General features: G+C 38.8%; 2 protein-coding genes across 12 annotated transcripts in view; one reads left to right on the top strand and one right to left on the bottom strand.

The window, feature by feature from the left end:
• Nucleotides 1-11: 11 nt before the first annotated feature.
• On the top strand, nucleotides 12-4,089 carry LOC133516047 (putative inner dynein arm light chain, axonemal). The gene is made up of 6 exons (XM_061848767.1): nucleotides 12-635; nucleotides 1,224-1,355; nucleotides 1,650-1,799; nucleotides 2,553-2,681; nucleotides 2,945-3,142; nucleotides 3,942-4,089. The coding sequence occupies exons 1-6, from the start codon at nucleotides 549-551 to the stop codon at nucleotides 3,975-3,977; spliced, it is 732 nt and encodes a 243-aa protein (XP_061704751.1). The 5' UTR covers nucleotides 12-548; the 3' UTR covers nucleotides 3,978-4,089.
• The window catches only part of LOC133516039 (protein lap4), a 102,517-nt gene continuing 87,928 nt past the window's right edge, over nucleotides 4,090-18,678 (bottom strand). For 3 of the 11 annotated variants that reach the window (XM_061848729.1, XM_061848730.1, XM_061848731.1), the window contains 7 exons: nucleotides 15,946-17,343; nucleotides 15,428-15,533; nucleotides 14,219-14,390; nucleotides 13,057-13,189; nucleotides 12,160-12,255; nucleotides 11,259-11,438; nucleotides 4,090-5,715 (listed from right to left, as the gene is read on the bottom strand). In XM_061848729.1, the coding sequence (XP_061704713.1) occupies nucleotides 5,452-5,715; nucleotides 11,259-11,438; nucleotides 12,160-12,255; nucleotides 13,057-13,189; nucleotides 14,219-14,390; nucleotides 15,428-15,533; nucleotides 15,946-17,343 (2,349 nt within the window). In that variant the 3' untranslated portion in view covers nucleotides 4,090-5,451. Of the gene's footprint in view, nucleotides 5,716-6,401; nucleotides 6,446-11,258; nucleotides 11,439-12,159; nucleotides 12,256-13,056; nucleotides 13,190-13,265; nucleotides 13,600-14,218; nucleotides 14,391-15,427; nucleotides 15,534-15,945; nucleotides 17,344-18,678 lie in introns of those variants that run through there. The other 8 variants (XM_061848732.1, XM_061848736.1, XM_061848735.1 and 5 more) reach the window with 7 other exon arrangements.

Genomic DNA, 18,678 nt, shown 5'->3' with positions numbered 1-18,678 from the left:
ATTTTTTAACTAAAAAATGTCATATACTAAGAAGAGTGACCAAGGCCTCCAGTGGCCCAGGCTGGAATTGAACCAGCGTCCTCTGCTATCACAGTAGGTGCCTGAGCCATTTGGCCACCGGGATTACGGCGGCATAGGCCAAATTTTAATTTGTTTTATTTTTATTTAGGTACTTAGGTAACTTTCATTCATAAAATTTGGTTCAGTAGCAATTCAGTAGTTTCGTTGCTATAGCTGAACACCGGTGACAAGAAAACAAGCAGGCGGTGCAGTGGGCATCAAATATAGATCGTGTCATTCACAACGACGCGTGCCTTGACTCGTAATGTTATGTTATTAAAGGTTAGGTCAGACATATCTGCGCGTCATCGTTGATGACACGAACTACCTTTGGTTTTTTATAATACCTAAAACTACGAAGCAATAAAAAGTCGTTGCCATGGTTTCTTTCACTGTTCTGTCAAAATATTTACGTCAACGGGCTTAACTCAAGTTATTTCAGATTACTTACAGTTTCTCGAAAAAATAATAAATTAATATAATCAGCGATGGGCGAGAGGGCATCTGCATCCGCAGAAGACACGCTAATTCGATATGACAATCCCGTGTTGGTAACCAAAAAGCAGGAGGCGGCGGTAAGTGCGACTACGGGCTATTTCCTTCATTTGCAGGTTTATGATACCTACTGATTAAGCATACTTATTTGGTATCATAACTTGCCTACTTCTAATTATTAAATTCGGTACTTATGTTATGTATCTTAACATAAAACTGTTGGGTAATTTTTTAGTCCCTCTTTGCCTGCTTAGTTACCTAGTGAATTATCCAGCTGTTTAGCAAAGTTGTTTTTCGAGCAGACTTCATTTACCAAAGTGACAATTTCACTAGAGCTGTTATTTTTTATTCTAAGTACCTATAGGAGTGCAACTTCAACAAAAATAGTGCGTAGCGCTCGCACACGTGTTAAAATTAAAAGGACTAAAGAGCAATACACGCAATCAACCCGTATTTGATATAAAAAGTTGTATCAAATGTACATTTAAGAACAACCTTCGATTGACAACGTGATATGTATGCACTCTTTTGGGCTTCAGAAAGCGCTATGAACATTATATAACGAAAACGATGTCCCATTTGCACACCGCCGTGGCGCGCGGATACGCGTCCGTGTGACGAACCGTTATTTTATTGAAAATGCCGAAATAAACTTCACATTGTAACAGCCAGTTGGTGTGACTGCTGCAGCTGCGCAGCCCTGCATTCCCACCGAGGCTAAACGGGAAACTGAAGAAATACTAAACGCCATTCTGCCGCCGAAAGAATGGGAAGAAGAGGGCCAAATCTGGACTCAAAAGGTAAATAAACAATGGTAAGTAAAGTATTACTTAATACCTATTTTTACAGTGCCCGCTTGTCTGAACGAGTAACTAGAATTAAATACAACTTTTGAGATGGCCGCCTAAAACTGAGAAAAGGCTGTAGTCATCCAAGGTAGGACATGTTCCCATTTTAGCCCTCAAGTAGGTATTTCAGGTCGTTAATCGTTTAAAACTATTGAGTTAGAAAACATAGACACGATCATGCGCCCTAGTCTTTAGGACTGTACCTACCTACCATTGTTTTAAGAAAATATCCCTAATTTTGTTCAGATTTCTTCGACGCCAGCGACGCGACTGGACGTGATCAACCTGCAAGAGATGTTGGATACTCGTTTGCAGCAACGACAGGCGCGGGAAACTGGCATCTGTCCAGTTCGTCGGCAACTTTATACGCAGTGCTTCGATGAACTCATACGTCAGGTGTGGTAAAAAAGTATGGCCTATAAGTTAGCTTTTCATTTTTATACACGTCGTTGCCCTCCCTCCTACACACTGTAGAACATTTTAGATACTCGCTGAACAAGGAAGGCACTTCTGTTGCTGATTGTACAGTGGATTCCACAAACATCTTAACAAGCCAACGAGCCAAAATATATTTAAGTACACGGCTTTATGGTCAGTGTCTTATTACCTGCGTGTAAATATATTTTAGAAAAGTTTTTTTCTTCTAAAGACGTTTGTGAACTCGACTGTACTTTAGGGTGGTCCAAAAATATACAGTTATTAATATTCCTTTTCCACAAGGTTCTTTTATATCAAAGATACATTGAAATTATGGATATCAAAATGTAGGGCAATTAAACATCATTTACCTAGAGGTCGCTATAAATGAAACAATACTGCCGTACGAAAATGTATGGAAATAAATTAACCCATCAATTATTCTGTTTTGGAGATATTTTAATGGCTCTTTATACATTTTATCTATTTGCTATAAGTGTGAAAAAAATATAGCGGTCAACATATTTACTTTGGGGTAGTTTGCAATAATCTCATTGCAAATTACAAAATCATCATTACCATTAGCAAATGAATTCTAATTAGGCACATAGGTTAATTTTTCATGATAGATTAAAGGGAGCCTTGTGAAGATAAGATTTATATTATTATTTTTTCTCCAGTTGGACCACTCTGCTGTACTTACATACATTTATTATGATATGTTACTTTCAGGTGACAATAAACTGCGGTGAAAGGGGACTTCTGCTTCTGAGAGTACGTGATGAAGCGAGAATCACGATGGAAGCCTATCAGACATTGTACTGTAGCTCAATCGCTTTCGGTATGAGGAAAGCACTACAGGTAACAAATATACCCACTGCGTAAACTAGTAGGTAGGTATCTTAATTTTAGGGCGCAATTGCAACTGTCCGAGATCTTAATCGAGAGCGTAACGCCGCTGTCGTCCGATAGATGCCGCTAGCGTCTATGTAATCGCTCTGCCCCATGTCATGATGTAGTTTCCGCATCCCCTCCCTACAAACAGAAGAACCTAACCCGCCCCAAGAATCCCGAAGAGAAACTATTTAACGACTGTTTTCATAAACTTGAAAATTGTTGAACAGTCAGAACAAGGCAAATCCGACCTAATGGAACAAGTGGCGAAGCTGGAAGCGGAGCGTTCAGCTCTCGAAAAGACTTGTGCAGAGTTGAAGCAGAAGACAGAACAGCTTGAGCGTCGGGCGGCTGAGCTACGCGCTGCAGAGGAGAAGAGACACCAGGAGGAACTTCTGGCTTTGAAGAAGACCAATGCCCAGCTCAAGGTAAGTTTATGTTGTTTATGGTAACTGGTTAAGCTTCACCATAGATTGAGCTGTTTCTGGGCTTCCGAGGAAAACTGACACCAGGAGGAGCACATTTACAGCTACAAATAAGTTAACCAGAACGGAATCTGGAGACGAAACCACGTAGCGTCGTGCTGCCGAGAAGCTACTTTAGCGCTATCCCGGCTTTAGCAACCTTATCTACTTTGCTTTGGTGTAAGTACTAGTTTTGATAGAAGCAACTGCCACCTGATCTCCCAACCTAGAGGGAAAACTAGGCCGTTTTGGGATTAATTCGTTTCTTTACAATGTTTCCCTGTATAAAAAAGCGATAGTAGTTTATCTACCTTAGATGCATAAGTTGCACGAAATTTATTGGTACGAATTACGGTTTGTTCGAACACATAACCTCTGGTTTAAAAGGCGCATGCCTTACCTTAGCTTCCGACTAATGTAGTGGCGGGCAAGCGGGTAAAAAAGAGACACCAAGAGTGGTAAGTTCGCGCGTGGTAAGAGTCAGTTGACTGGAAACTGGTCAAACGCGCGCACTTGTCTCGTGTATCACTAGCCAGTAGCCTTATTTATTAGGTAAACAAATACCCCCTTATTCTTAAACGTGTACTAAAGTTACGATGCCGCTGATCATCGTTTGTTCCTTTCCATCATACCAATACGTCGGAAAGGGACAAACGATGATCAGCGGCGTCGTAACTTTAGTACACGTTTATGAATAAGGGGGATAGTGTTTACAAAAGTAGGCAAAAGTTACGCAAATATAAATTTATATTTTATTTTACAGGCTCAACTAGAGGGTATCATCGCTCCGAAGAAATAACCTATTCTTAAAATCTTTGTTTTTGCCAAAGCTTGGTTAAGGAACTGTGTTCCTACATAAACGTAATTAAAATGTATTATACACTATTAAAAGTATAAATTATACACAAAAATGTTTTATTAAAATATATATTAAACCATTTAATAGGGACAAACATACAATATTTTCATTAGTTTACAATTCATTTACCACAAGAGAACCTTAAAAAGGTATAAAGGGCACACATATAAACATTTCATCCAAACATCCAAGTCTAATCGATAATAAAGTCCATACGATACATCTCCCATTAAATACTCAATATAGTTCATACAGTCATTTGCGGAATATACAACTTGAGATTAGTTATATAACATAGACAGATAAATTTTAAAAATGGATACGCACTATCCAAACGGTTGAAAATACATTTTCAGTAAACGCCAATCAAAAGATTTATAAAAGTTTCCCAGGGGCCTGGCTATTGGACGTACTACTACCCCAGTAAAAGTACCGACTTGGAAATAAAATTCACCTACCATTACATTGGCAGACCTTATAATTGCCACGAAACAAAATGCAATAAATTCAAATCACAAATTCATTGTAACATTACAACATTAATACCTTTGAGAAATAACGGCACCACATATATATGAACTAAAATCCTTATCCTTACAATAAAAATACTACGACAACGCTAAACACAAATACTGAATTAATATAACACTGCACAAATAAAATTTAAAATATTGATTAGGTATAAGTAGAGTAGCTGAATGTTATTTGTGGCACGACGGTGTTATGAAGTTCCATTGACCCGTAATACACTATCACTTTTATCCTGCGATACTCATATCTATTGTAGCATAATCAGAACTTGAAATCCACGATAACATCAATATTCCCAGTATCTCCATAATAATGAATGTAATACGGGTCTTTAGGTGTATTCAGTCGTGTTGCCATAATGGCGTGATCTGAGCAGGTTTGCCGCTCGAACGCATCCAACCACGTACCCTAACGAATACCACTTAACAGGTACAGTTCAACATAAAAATAAATACCTTAATAGCGTTTTCAAGAAGTCAAATATTAAAAACTTGCACGGAATGAAAATTATCAATATTAAATACATAAAGTATTCAAAGTATATACTATATCAAAATAAATGTTGCCTACCTTAAACTATACGTCTAGCAATCTCCGTCACAAAAATAAAATAAAAAATAAAAATTGTGATCCGAATAAGCGACGCCGGTCGATTTCTTCAAGGAGCCCCTCTATATAAGAAGTCGGTGGAATATTTAACTTATTATCACAGTTACAATACAAAGCTAGGATGGAAACTCGCACGTTATAGTAATCAATAAACATAATCCATTCGTTCGTTTGAAGAAATCTACACCGGCCGGTCGACCGGGAGTCGAGTCGTGTAAAAAAAATAGGTTGTTGGTTGTTGTCGTGGTGGTGTGATGGCTTGTGATAAGATGGCCTACTGGTCGGTCTCGGTGTAGGCGGTGAGGCGGAGCGCGGGCCCGACGGGGATGGCGGTGACGCGGCCGGCGCCGCCGTCGAGCAGCGGGTTGACGACCTGCACGATGTCGGGCTGCAGCGAGCTGTCGCCGTCGCCGTCGCCGTCACCGTCCGGCTCCGCCTCGCCCAGGTTCATGTCCGCTCCCACGTCGCTCGGCGCCGTCTCGCTGCTGGGACTAGTTGTCAATTCCAACGATATTATCTTCTCCTGTGTGGTCTCCACCTGTCGATTGTTGTGCATTATTCTACTGAAATTCCGGATGAAAATGATTGATGTGCTTGTTAAAACTACTATGATAGAATTTCTGATTAGTTGAAATCTGATGAAAATGCTATTAGATGCCTTGTAAGGCAGGAGTTTAATAGCACAAAAGGATTACAAATGATACTATATGTATTTATTTTAGAACAAGTCACAACTGTTTTAGTAAATTATATACCTAATATCTATGTTAAAGACGATAATGTCGATTGAATTTGGATGAAACACGAGATGACAACAGTAATAAAGTAAGGAGGTGCATACCTAACTAATGTTTAAACCACATCAAACACAACACAAAATGACATGCGATTATTATTATTATTGCCAGAGGTAAACCAGGTGTATTGTTTCTAATATAGACCACGTGCATAGTCACACAGACATAATTCTAAATGAATTGACTTGAACTGCTTGGTAATATAATTTATAAATCGTGTCATTCACGAAGACGCGTGCCTCGTAATGTTATATTATTAAAGGTTAGAGTTGACAAATCTGCGCGTCATCGTGGATGACACGAACTATACCTACAAAATACACCTATACATCTGGGTTTTGTATATAGTAAAAACAATAAGCTAATTAACCAGCATTCCCAAGCCGCCTTGCCAGACTAAACTAAAATCTTATAGTACACAACAAACCATTGATCGGGGTGATGATTCCGTGACTAGAATCCAGGTATCGCCTGGTAAAACATACATCAATATGTTATCATGCCATGCTGAAATATCATGCAGGACAAGTGGAAAACATGTGAAATATATTTCATGTAGCATGAGCCTTTACGTAGCTACAGTCGAGTTCACAAACATCTTTGCAAGCCAACGTTTAAAAATATATTGACACGTCCCTAAGATACTGACAATAAGGTCGGCATATATATTTTTGGAACATTGTCTTGTAAAGATGTTTGTGAACTCGACCGTACTGTCAGCGCCAACAGTTGCAAAGCAACGTGTGTTCCAACCAGTGCCGGATTAAGACATTTTGGTGCCCTAAGCATTTCTAGACCATGGTGCCCCCTCATCAAGATTATATTGAATTTTATTGGTAAATTGAGTGACGTTTATTGCCGCATTACTGCTGAGAATAGAATTTTCAATGCGTCACATCATTTTATCACAGAAATTGACAGTATTGCAGCAGTATTGTTCCAAGAGTAGGTAAGGTCAAGTGTAAGCAAATTCGAAGACCGTGTTTTGCTTCAGTAGAGGCTTAGCCATTGGCCATTGGTTCTTGTCAGAACCAGTACCAATGGCAACAAATGTCTTAAATAGCAAATTATTGTTTACGAAAACGGGACTTAATAGGGTACGGTTAAAAAATAACCTCGGACCAGACGTTTCAAGGACGGCGCTGTCCCCATGGTCTCGGAGAAGACTGTAAAGTCGACATCATTATTTTGACGTTGGAGGTAATTTTAGAACTTAATCAAACGCGATTAAGTCCCGTTTTTTTAATAATAATGTCACAATGTAATGTGTGTTGTGTGTCACAATTAGGCCAATACAATTGGATTTTTTCGACTTAAAAATACGTGTAATCCAAGTTTGCTCCATTCCAGGAGGTGTGCATAAATGTTTCCTTATTTTCAGTTTTTTTGCTTGTACCTAAATCGAAAACGGTACGGCCGACGGAAAACCTGTTCTAATTACGAGTATTATTAAAATTGATATCTGAGGATCCGAAATGTAATTTAACTATGTTCTTGCAATAAAATATATTGATTGATTGATTTAAGGTAAGTACCTTCGTAGTAAATTGTAAAAAAGCGGCCAAGTGCGAGTCGGACTCGCGCATGAAGGGTTCCGTACCATTTAAGACGTATTAAAAAAAATCTACTTGCTAGATCTTGTTCAACATTTTACCACTTTGGACACACATTTTACCACTTTGGAACTGTCTCTCGCGCAAACTATTCAGTTTAGAAAAAAATGATGTTAGGAACCTAAATATCATTTTTGAAGACCTATCCATAGATACCCCACACGTATGGGTTTGATGAAAAAATTTTTTTTTTAATTTATTGACGTATTAAAAAAAAACTCTTCACTAGATCTCGTTCAAACCAATTTTCGGTGGAAGTTTGCATGGTAATGTATATCATATATTTTTTTTAGATTTTTCATTCTGTTATTTTAAAAGTTACAGGGGGGGGGGACACACATTTTTTCACTTTGGAAGTGTCTCTCGCGCAAACTATTCAGTTTAGAAAAAAATTATATTAGAAACCTAAATATCATTTTTGAAGACCTATCCATAAATACCCCACACGTATGGGTTTGATGAAAAAAAATTTTTTTTTTTTAATTTTTATGACGTATAAAAAAAAAACTACTTACTAGATCTCGTTCGAACCAATTTTCGGTGGAAGTTTGCATGGCAATGTATATCATATATTTTTTTTAGATTTTTCATTCTGTTATTTTAGAAGTTACAGGGGGGGGGACACACATTTTTTCACTTTGGAAGTGTCTCTCGCGCAAACTATTCAGTTTAGAAAAAAATTATATTAGAAACCTAAATATCATTTTTGAAGACCTATCCATAGATACCCCACACGTATGGGTTTGATGAAATAATTTTTTTTTTTAATTTTTATGACGTATTAAAAAAAAACTACTTACTAGATCTCGTTCGAACCAATTTTCGGTGGAAGTTTGCATGGCAATGTATATCATATATTTTTTTTAGATTTTTCATTCTGTTATTTTAGAAGTTACGGGGGGGGGGGGGGGGACACAATTTTTACCACTTTGGAAGTGTCTCTCGCGCAAACTTTTCAGTTTAGAAAAAAATGATATTAGAAACCTCAATATCATTTTTAAAGACCTATCCATAGATACCCCACACGTATGAGTTTGATGAAAAAAGATTTTTTGAGTTTCAGTTCTAAGTATGGGGAACCCCCAAAATTTATTGTTTTTTTTCTATTTTTGTGTGAACATCATAATGCGGTTCATAGAATACATCTACTTACCAAGTTTGAACAGTATAGCTTTTATAGTTTCGGAAAAAAGTGGCTGTGACAGAATCGGACAGACAGACGGACATGACGAATCTATAAGGGTTCCGTTTTTTGCCATTTGGCTACGGAACCGTAAAAAAGGTCGATATTTTTTATTTTTGATAAAATCATGTTAATGATCCGAAAACGCTTTCTTAACAGTGTCTGATCCACCAAGTGCTATTGTAATTGATAGTGGGTTCCTTCTACATCGAGTGGTTTGGCAATCCAAAGGAAAAAATTATCTCCTAAGGATCCCAAAATGTTTGCACACCTCCTGGGATAGAGCAAACTCGGATTACACGCATTTAGGACCAAATAAATGTATTAAAACAATTTCCAGCTTGCTGGAAATTAATTCCTCAAAACGCTATTTTAGGATCTACCTAATTTAATTGGCCATTTAGGCCATCAGTGTTTTTAGAGGCAACGTCTAAGGCTGAATGCGCGGAGCGTTCGATCGGCGCTTACGGATGAGGCCAAAGGTCGAGCTGGAAGAAAACAAAGCTTGAATTTGACCAATGGCGAGGAATGAATAGCTGGACGTCCGGAGCGTCCGATCGCGGCGCGTTATCGTATACTTAATACAACCAATGGCGAGGTGTCAACAAGGCAGCCCAGCTGCGAAAGAGGACAGCATGGATTTGGATCCATGGCCAAGCAAAAGTGAGGCAGTTTGCATTAAGTAGAAGGCCTGGCGTCGCATAAGACCTAACGCCGAACTGCAAAAGAGTGGCTTGAAATCGAACCTATGTAATCACGGTCCTCCTACTGCTCTGGCTTAACTCGAAAGCGCAACTTGATAAGATGCTTTTGTTTTTCGGCCTTCGCAGGGTCCTTTATTACACTTTGACAATTAGGTCGCAGGATCGCGGCTCTGCAGCACTCGGCCTGGCCGATACATCTGGTGTGCAAGAGAGCAAAATACGCTACAAAATCGGTAATCTACGTCGAGAAAATCGGTTGGCCACAAGCCCGACGGTAAAATTTTTTGGCCATGAACTTTGATGGCCTCCGCGTAAGGTTGTAGATGTGCTTACGTGTTCTCACTCTCTTACGACCCTTAGTTATTAGATGGGTACTTGCACACGTATAAAAAAGCATAAGTACTACACTACGACTGCGATGCTTATGCAGCCTGCGCGTTTTTTTTCCTACGATTTTGGTGCCCCCCTACACGTGGTGCCCTAAGCAAGTGCTTATTTTGCTTAATGGTTAATCCGGCACTGGTTCCAACTTATCTGCACAAGGTTATTGCTATTGTTCAACAACAAAGTCTTACAGCATTTAATACTTCGCTTACCCTGGGTATTGCTGCTGTCGACAGTATAGTGCGTTATTAGACATATGTTAGACTGGAATATACGAACTATTTTACAAAGACTCACGCTATATGGAAACAAAATATAAATAAATCCAAATAAACAAATATAGATTTGAATATACACATCATAAGATTCATAAGTTATGCTTAAGAATAATCACAGAAATAAGTGTTTATTATATTATTACGTATATAATGTACGTATATCGATGGCTTATGTAAGCATGCCAAATAATTCGATCTCAACCAATTAATAAAAAATCTAAATTTGTCTGTAGCCTACAGCAAAAATACATTGATTAGGTAGGATGCGTAAAACCTAAGACAATTTAGTGCTTCGAATGTGACAGCTAAACGAGATGGCGCTGTACAGCTCCATACATTTTGCGGTATCTCTGATTGCCAAAAGTTGTCAATTCAATGACTAGAAATGCGCCATCTGTTTTGAATGTCAAACTTTTCTTCTTCAAAAAGGGACTCTTTTTTTTCTTCTTAGAATTTACCTCTCTATTATAATCAATTCTCTTTGCCTACTGTAGCCCTACCACCTGACACTGACATATTCGCAAGCGTGAGAGTAACTTACTTTCTATGCATCTCGCTCGAACTGACCTATTATTGCGAGCGATATGTACAGAAAGTAAGTAACTCAGACGTTAGCGAATATGTCAGTTTGCCACTGATAAAGCAGTCGTAGTAAGGCTGCAGGAATGTAATGAATAGCAGGTTTACACTAGAAGCCAAGGATATATGGACAAAGCCACGCTATAACCACATCAGATTAACTTCAATTGTGAGTTTTGTTAACGTGTCTATCTACGGATTCTAGGTTCAAGTTATGGTGTTTCACGAGTGCGAAGTGTGCGTTTACTTTACATAGACCGCCCCATTAGATTTACAATTATCAGGTGTTTTTTTACACGATCGTCTGTCTGTCCTCTAAATCGGTCGTTTTCAGTAATACGTCTTCAGTAAATCTGTTGTAGTCTAGTCCAGCGTCACGTCGCGTCATTTCTCTTATAATTGCACGTAGAAAGCTAAGCGTTTAAGATATACAAAACAGATATAATAATAAAAAAACCAATACACGCAAAATACGGCGTTGCTTGTGTACAGCGTCTTGTATACTTAGTGTAGCGGAATGTACAGTTCGCGACGACACCGTACCTCTTTCTCAATGACTTTCTCAATGTACTCGACGGTGCGCACTTTAGTCTCGCCGGTCGCCGGGCACACGTATTCCTCCGAGCGGAAGGTAATGCGCTCGTCTAACAGTTTTTCCTTCTCCTTCACGGCAAGTATCTGCCCCGGTTTTGTACGTAACGCGATACGTGGCAGGGGCCATTTCTATAATTTGTAAAGCCAATTGTGACATACACATCCCAGAAGAACGGACCACATTGCCAGCGAAGCAACACATTGATTCCCACCCACATAAAAAATACGATCACAAAATGTTACTTATTTCAAGTTATTCAGTAGATTTAGTTTACCATTTGGCAAATAGCAGTTTGAGTTTCATGAAGTAGGTGAATGTGTGTAAACTTATTTTAATTTGTATAGTGCAAATGGCTCGAATGTTTTTAATGGATTTCATTCTGAAGGGAATGGATGGTTATTCATTCAAACGATATGCATTCGTCTAGGAAACACCAGCAAATAATTAGTGTTAATAAACATTTGGATGTTAAAGGTTATGGACAAACAATTATTTGGATTACATTACAACACATTAGAAATTAATTCTGGAAAGAAAGATACGACAATATATTCCATTGAGGAATCATGTATAAAATTGGAAGCACAACTGTTAATAAATTATCAAGATACTTCTTTATCGTTCTTTCCACCAGGTCTTTGGTTTTTTAAGCACAACCAAAATCAAAAACATTGATACAACAATAATACCTGAACAACATTATGTTGTTAAAGGCGTAAAGTGCTTAGTCAGATATTAAAAAAAAATAAAAAATAAAGATTTATTTATTTATTTTTGATGTGGACTGTGCATTTAATATTAATAGGACAACAGTTACACGACAGAGAGCAAAAATTAGACAATAATTACCTCAGACGGAGACTTATCTCTCGAAGGAACCTCTCCAATGATTTCGGAGGCTGGACCGACCATGCTTTTTATTACTTTCTGTGATTCGATCGCTTCCTGTAAAAAATGTTCACTGGTTAATTAAGTATATCATTAAGCTCCAGACAAATTTGTTCCTAGAAGACAAGATTTAGATTCGTATCTGGAACCTTTTCTAGCAAAAACGGGGGATTGCCAAAACGAAACATGAACAAACCCGATTTAGATATTAACCTTTTGAACGCTTTCTCTCTCGTATCAAAATGTGGCATACATTCCAACACCTGAGAAACGAATTTAAACCTTATCAGTCAAGAGTAAAATTGCTTTGACAACGTCTGCCATGACCCCTAGTGGTCGTTGGAGTGGTCGGCACGATAGCACACGAACACTTTAGCGGCTCTTGGCGTTCAAAGGGTTAAGCAAAGCAATAATTAAGTAGGCCAAGTGTCTTGTAATTCGCGTCATCTTTAACAATGATAACATTATGTCGATATTTCATTTTGTCAATAGAATAGATTTGTAATTAGTTGTAGTTAGTTTTAAGTTTGATTTGTGTTCTCTTAAAGTGTTCTTCTATAAATTGTATATCTGTATTACGAAATAAATAACCTCTTTTTGTCAATTTCTCGTTTTTGCTAGAAAAGGTTCTCTAGGTATATTTAAAATATAGTTTTCATTAATTTCAAATAGCCTTGCGGTTCCTAAAAAACAAATGCCAGTGGCATATTTGAAATTCTGAACGTGCATAGTATAACGCAAACATTCCACTGGTACATTGATTACTCTGCATGCAGACAATGTCGGTTGCCTGGTAAGCTTATACTTTGAATGAGATTTATCAGATGAACGACCAGTTAAACTGTCGGCGAATGTTACCTGCTCCAGGGAGCGTAGCCTGGCAGCCCGCCACGCGGCGCGTCTAGCAGCGCGGGCGGCGGCGTCCTCGCCGTCCGCGCCGCCCGCGCGTCTGCGCGACTTCGCCGACGGACTCACACCGCCCGTCGATACGCTGTCAAACATTATATGCATATTGAATGGATTGCACTGCCAGAGGTCTGTAAAGAGATCCCTGGAGTTGGCCGTTGTTATTAAATGTACCGGAATATATAGCTGTTAAATTATGATAACAGGACAAGTATTACTACGGTAGATGCAGTTTAATGACATAACGTTTATGGGGCATAAACATTAAACGGAGCATAAAAATAAACGTTTGATTAAAATGTTTTGTATAGGAGTTGGTATGGACCTAAAGATTTGTCAAGCTTGCTAGGAGAGCGGTTCACTGTTACACAATAATGAAACGAATGCACGAGAATTGGCAGTATAGGATAATACATGACATAACCACTTCACCAAGTCACCACTCACCGCTGCTGTCGCGGCAAATTATGGATTCGACTCGTCCTTATTTTTTTTCTGAAAAGCATGTATCATGTTATCCTACAGTTTCACTTTTTGAACCAACAATATATTAATTATCACCTGCATAATCTCACAGACAACCAAAATTCAATTCAATTTGTAGAAATGACTCAACAGTCATTAAAGAAAAAAAGATTTTATAATAAAATGCAGGAATTACACTACTTTGTTCACCTAATGCGCCACCTGCAATCCTATGCTTGCCCGGAAACCTTTGCCGCATTTATATGTAGTAGTTAGACACAAGAGGAAGAAGCTTGTATGCACAATTCATATTTTTATCCATGTTTTATACTTTTTTATGAAAGTTCCATAACTTTGATATTGACACACAATAGACAGCCTAAACCGTTTAAGTTACGAGTCGGAGCTGTAAATTTGTAGAGGTGCATTAAGAAATGACTTATTAGGGATTAAAAGTTTTTACTTCAACGCGGGAGAAATCGCGTTCGAAGGTATTTTATTGTCAGTGTATCTTTTTCCATAACCCTCTGACATAAGGCCAACTCATCATGATCGTCGGAGTGCGAGCTGTATCCATAGCGCCGGTCTTCCCCGATGGACCATGGCTCGCGACAAAGACGCATCTTCTGGGGGTATAACTGGTGCTTACCTGTGTCCGTTCTCACAGGGCTCGTCGTCTGAGTGTGAGCTGTATCCGCTGTGCCGGTCCTCCCCGGGGGACCACGAGCGGAGTTCAGCTCGCGACAGCGACGCCATCTTCCTTTCCTCTTCTTGCTTCAATTTCTCCACCTCATCCGCCGATAGAAACGTGAAAACTTTCTCTATTTATAACAAAGCAACAAGACATTAAAAACAAGTTGTACACTGACAAACAGATCACATTACCCATTCAGGGCCAGTGACGCAGTTTATGGGTCATGCTCAAACAATTCCGCAGGGCCAGTGACTCACATGCGAGTCATGAATAAATTCCCATTTAAACATAAACGAAACGTAAGTTGACGGAATAACGTACGTTTCCACTAAGTTAACAACCATTTCTATAAGGTATATTACGATAAAAATTATAAACGCGTTTTTTTAATGAAAATAGAACCTAGAATATTAAATTTTGGTTTACTATCAGTGCAATAAAGTAAATATACTGAAATTCTAGATAAATACACATTGCAAGCAAACAGATAAATCCATATTTCAAGATACCAAAAATATGTATATTTTAAAAGTTATTGGCATGGCTCAGGGTATGGGTCACCGTGGCCTGGCGCTACTTGTAAAAACTACAAATGTTTCCGTAGCAGGCTAAAATAAACTTTATTGGCTGGTTTCAAAGCTTATTTAATATTGAAGCTGTTTGATATTGTATATTGTTATGTTGTATCTCAGGCAATTATCTACTAACAATTATGTTAATATTCATTCATTTTTTTCTAACTAATATTGTATTATCATAATAGTGTGTGACAAATATTTACAAGTTTTATAAAAATATTTTATTTTGTGTGAGGGGTAAGGCAAGGGAAATGGGTCAAATTGAACTTCCGAGATTTGACCCATAAAACAACAACAAGCACAGCAAGTTAAATATGTAAAAAATAAAAATGCTCATGCTCATACAAAGTGCAATATATTTTTTGATTGGCACACAAAAAGGTGGTTAGGAAAAATGTTGCATAATGTTGTTCAACTGGCAGCCTTCATAAGCGGCGATTTATTTACCGTGTGCGCCAGGCCAGAGACCCATAAGCTGAGTCATACGTTTTAGCTAAAAACGGTTTGTATGGTGGCCTGGCGTATTGTGTACGCTCGACGGGTCTTGGCCATGAATGGGTTAATATAATTGATCTACGGTATTTACCTGGTTTGGGTGATGCTTTGTGACTGTCTTCCATCGCGCTCTCAAAGAACTTCTTCTTGTCACTGACAGAAGCTTTCACAAAATTACCAGAATGAGGAGGGGAAGCCTGCGAATAGATAGGTGACAGTCAGCACGGCAGCGTATCATATTGTCGGCTAAAGTGAATGCAGTTAGTGAGTATAATAAGCTCATGATATTTACAAGCCATTGCATATCCCTTTTCCAGGCTGTTCACACCCATGCAGTCAGTAAACTGTTGTTAAAACCAAGGCAAACATGTTAAAAAAATATAGAATTATAACTTGATGAAAGGTAAATAATATATAACATGCAAAATAAGTTAAATTGCTTAATATACGTTAAACAGTATCGATCGAGTAAGTAACATAAATCGGGTAGGTACGTGGGGATGAGTGTAGATGACAATGTTTGATCAAGTGGGTGGGATAGTTGGGTTGTCGACGAACACAATCAAAAGAAGCCGTGTGATGGATAAAATGGCTAACAGTGGTGATTACCTCGCCGATGGCGAAGGCTTTGATTTTGCTGCTCCATGCGGGTTTCGGGTCAGGGCCGGGCGAGGAGCTCCCTGCCCTCAAGTTTTCCGAACTGTTTGACAACGTGTCGGGCTCAGGAGCAGTCGTCACTTCGCCGAAACGGACTCTTCTCTCCGACTGAACACTTTTAGGCACTTCGTTTAAAATTATGGGAACAGGTTGAGTGAAGTTCGCATTTATGTCGTTTCCTAAATTACTAACAAATGATGGCGAGACTTGTGGCTCATGGCTAGTGATCCTATTTGGGTTGGAAAAGCACATTTGATGAGTGCAAGTATAGGGATTGTATGTGCCCGCCACCGTCGTCAAAGATGGGTACGGGTTAATAGGTGGGTAGGTTGACGAATGAACCATTTTTGGTGAGAGGCTTCTAGCCCGCATATCTCTGAGCGAATAATGTGTCGGTATATGAGTATATATGTCATCTGAATAAGTTTCGTCAGGATGCAAACTGCATGGTGAATTTGGTATGTGAGAAACAGTTGGCAGCGTTTTATATTGCACATGTAGCAATTCGGGTGGGTCGGGTTCTTTACCAGGACTTACAGATAATTCATTATAATACTCATCATTGCTAACGGAGGAGAACTTTGGCGTTCGGAAGACTTGTTGTGAAGGCACTTCTGAAATTATGGCTACTCGGGGCGGAGGGTTTGTTGAAATGGGTTGAGTTGCCAACACAGGGTGAGCGTTGTAATTGACGGGGGGAGGGATTTCAGATTCTGGTGAATTGGTCGAGTCGGTAGACTGCATGGTTGTTTCGGCCACGTGCGTCTCCGGCAGAACTATTCTATCGGGAACGACGGTGATGGGCGGTAGACTCGACTCGTACTCGTTTTTGTTATGTATGATACTTACATTCGTATCGAACAAAGGCGGAGGAGGGATGATGACGTCACCGGGAGGAACGGGACTCACGTTTAGGAGCGACGAGGAGACTTCCCTCTCTTTCGGTTTTAGAAAAGATCTATGTGTTCCCGCGCATGCATCGTTAGTGTCAACCGTTCCAGGCACATTCGGGCCAGAAACATGCTCCGCCTCATGCAGTATGGGTCGAGTTAAATTTTTCGTATCGCTGTTACATATAATGTGTCGTTCGTGATCGTCGTGTGGCTGTTCAGTGAAACTAACTCGCTTCATTTGCGGTTTGCGTGGCACTTGAGGCTTCGGTTTGACGGGAGGCGGGGGTGGGTTGTGCTGTGGCCGTTGCAGAGGCGCGACGGGCGGCGGCGGCGGCGGGGGGTCCACCGCGGTACCCTCATCCTCGGGCACGGGAGCGGCCGGAGGCGCAGGCGACTTGACCTTCTGTTGTGTGAACACCGCTAGGGGAGACAGCGGCGCCGCTTGCAAACTGGACGACTAACCAAACCAACATTTTTGTACTACACCGCACTAATAAAGGCGGCCGAGCTAGCCACCAGATACTAATTATGCTTGAGCCGATCGAGTTACTCGAATAGCGAAGCTACTTGCACGAAAACATAGCTTGCGATAGGAAATTACAAGATCGAGCCGAACTGAACTTAAGCTTAGACTAAACGAACGTAAAATCTTCCAAAATAAATGTCTATAATTAAAACAGGCTTAATTAAAACAAATTGGTTAAAAAACATAAGACATATTTTTGAAACATAGTGTATTTAATGCAACGCTTAAACATAACGCCAATTACAATAAATTTAAAAACAAACTTTTTAAGTCAAATGTATATTCCGTAATTTTTGTAAAATAACTGGCAGTTTTAGTAGTTAATTTGGCCGAATAATGTTAATCGAAAAGCTTATGGATAAAATAACCCTAAATACTTGTCTCCATACTTTCACAAATAAAATAAAACTCATTTATTCGATTTATAAGACCGAAGTGAACTCTAATAAGTGCTCCGTAAACAAAGTTTTGTAGGGAGCACTAAACACTCTTCAATTTAACTAAACAAACTACACAGATAACCTTTAATAGATATGATGGCAAATAAAAATTCCGATTTAAATAAGTTAATATTTACAGTCTAGGTATATATTCGGTTTCTACAGGTACGAGTTTAAATAGGTACAGAAAATTACAAGTTTATTGGATAAACCGATATCAAAATTGGTCAGACAGTTAAACAGTAAATACCTACAACAGTTAACATTTATAAAGTAGTCACAAAAGGTTTGGTTAGATGTCAAGAGTTAATGTCCTGAGGAGCGCGTTATTATACAATGTATTTGGCGGGTTGTTGAACTATACATACATCAATTTGACAGGTTCACATTAGATACAGTCTATCAAAAGTCCAATTGTATTTGAGAAAACAACACAGTATACATGCTGCTTTAGAATATATAGACATACAAAGAACTAACGAATTGAACTTACGCACGTCAATAACAATTACTTAAACATATATACGCATGCTAACGGTCAAGGAAAACATTCAATTTATATTTAAAATATGGAATCCAAAATAGTATTTCCAGCTTAATAGTTACATAATAGCAAGGTATATTATAGATTTACGACGGTTCCTGAAAATTGTCACAAGACACTTTGCTAACTTTGTTTTGAAGTTAAAATAATAATAATAATAATATTTTAATCATTCAATTCAATTGAATGATATTTTTCTACAGCTTTTTGAGCAAAGTTTACTAAAATATACTGTCACGATTTAGACGTATCTATCGTACATCGACATTCAAAAACAACGTG

This window comes from Cydia pomonella, chromosome 3 (assembly GCF_033807575.1).
Source record: "Cydia pomonella isolate Wapato2018A chromosome 3, ilCydPomo1, whole genome shotgun sequence".
NCBI lineage: Eukaryota > Metazoa > Arthropoda > Insecta > Lepidoptera > Tortricidae > Cydia > Cydia pomonella.
Note: the sequence above shows the minus strand (reverse complement) of the source record. Positions and strands in the feature narration are given on the sequence as shown.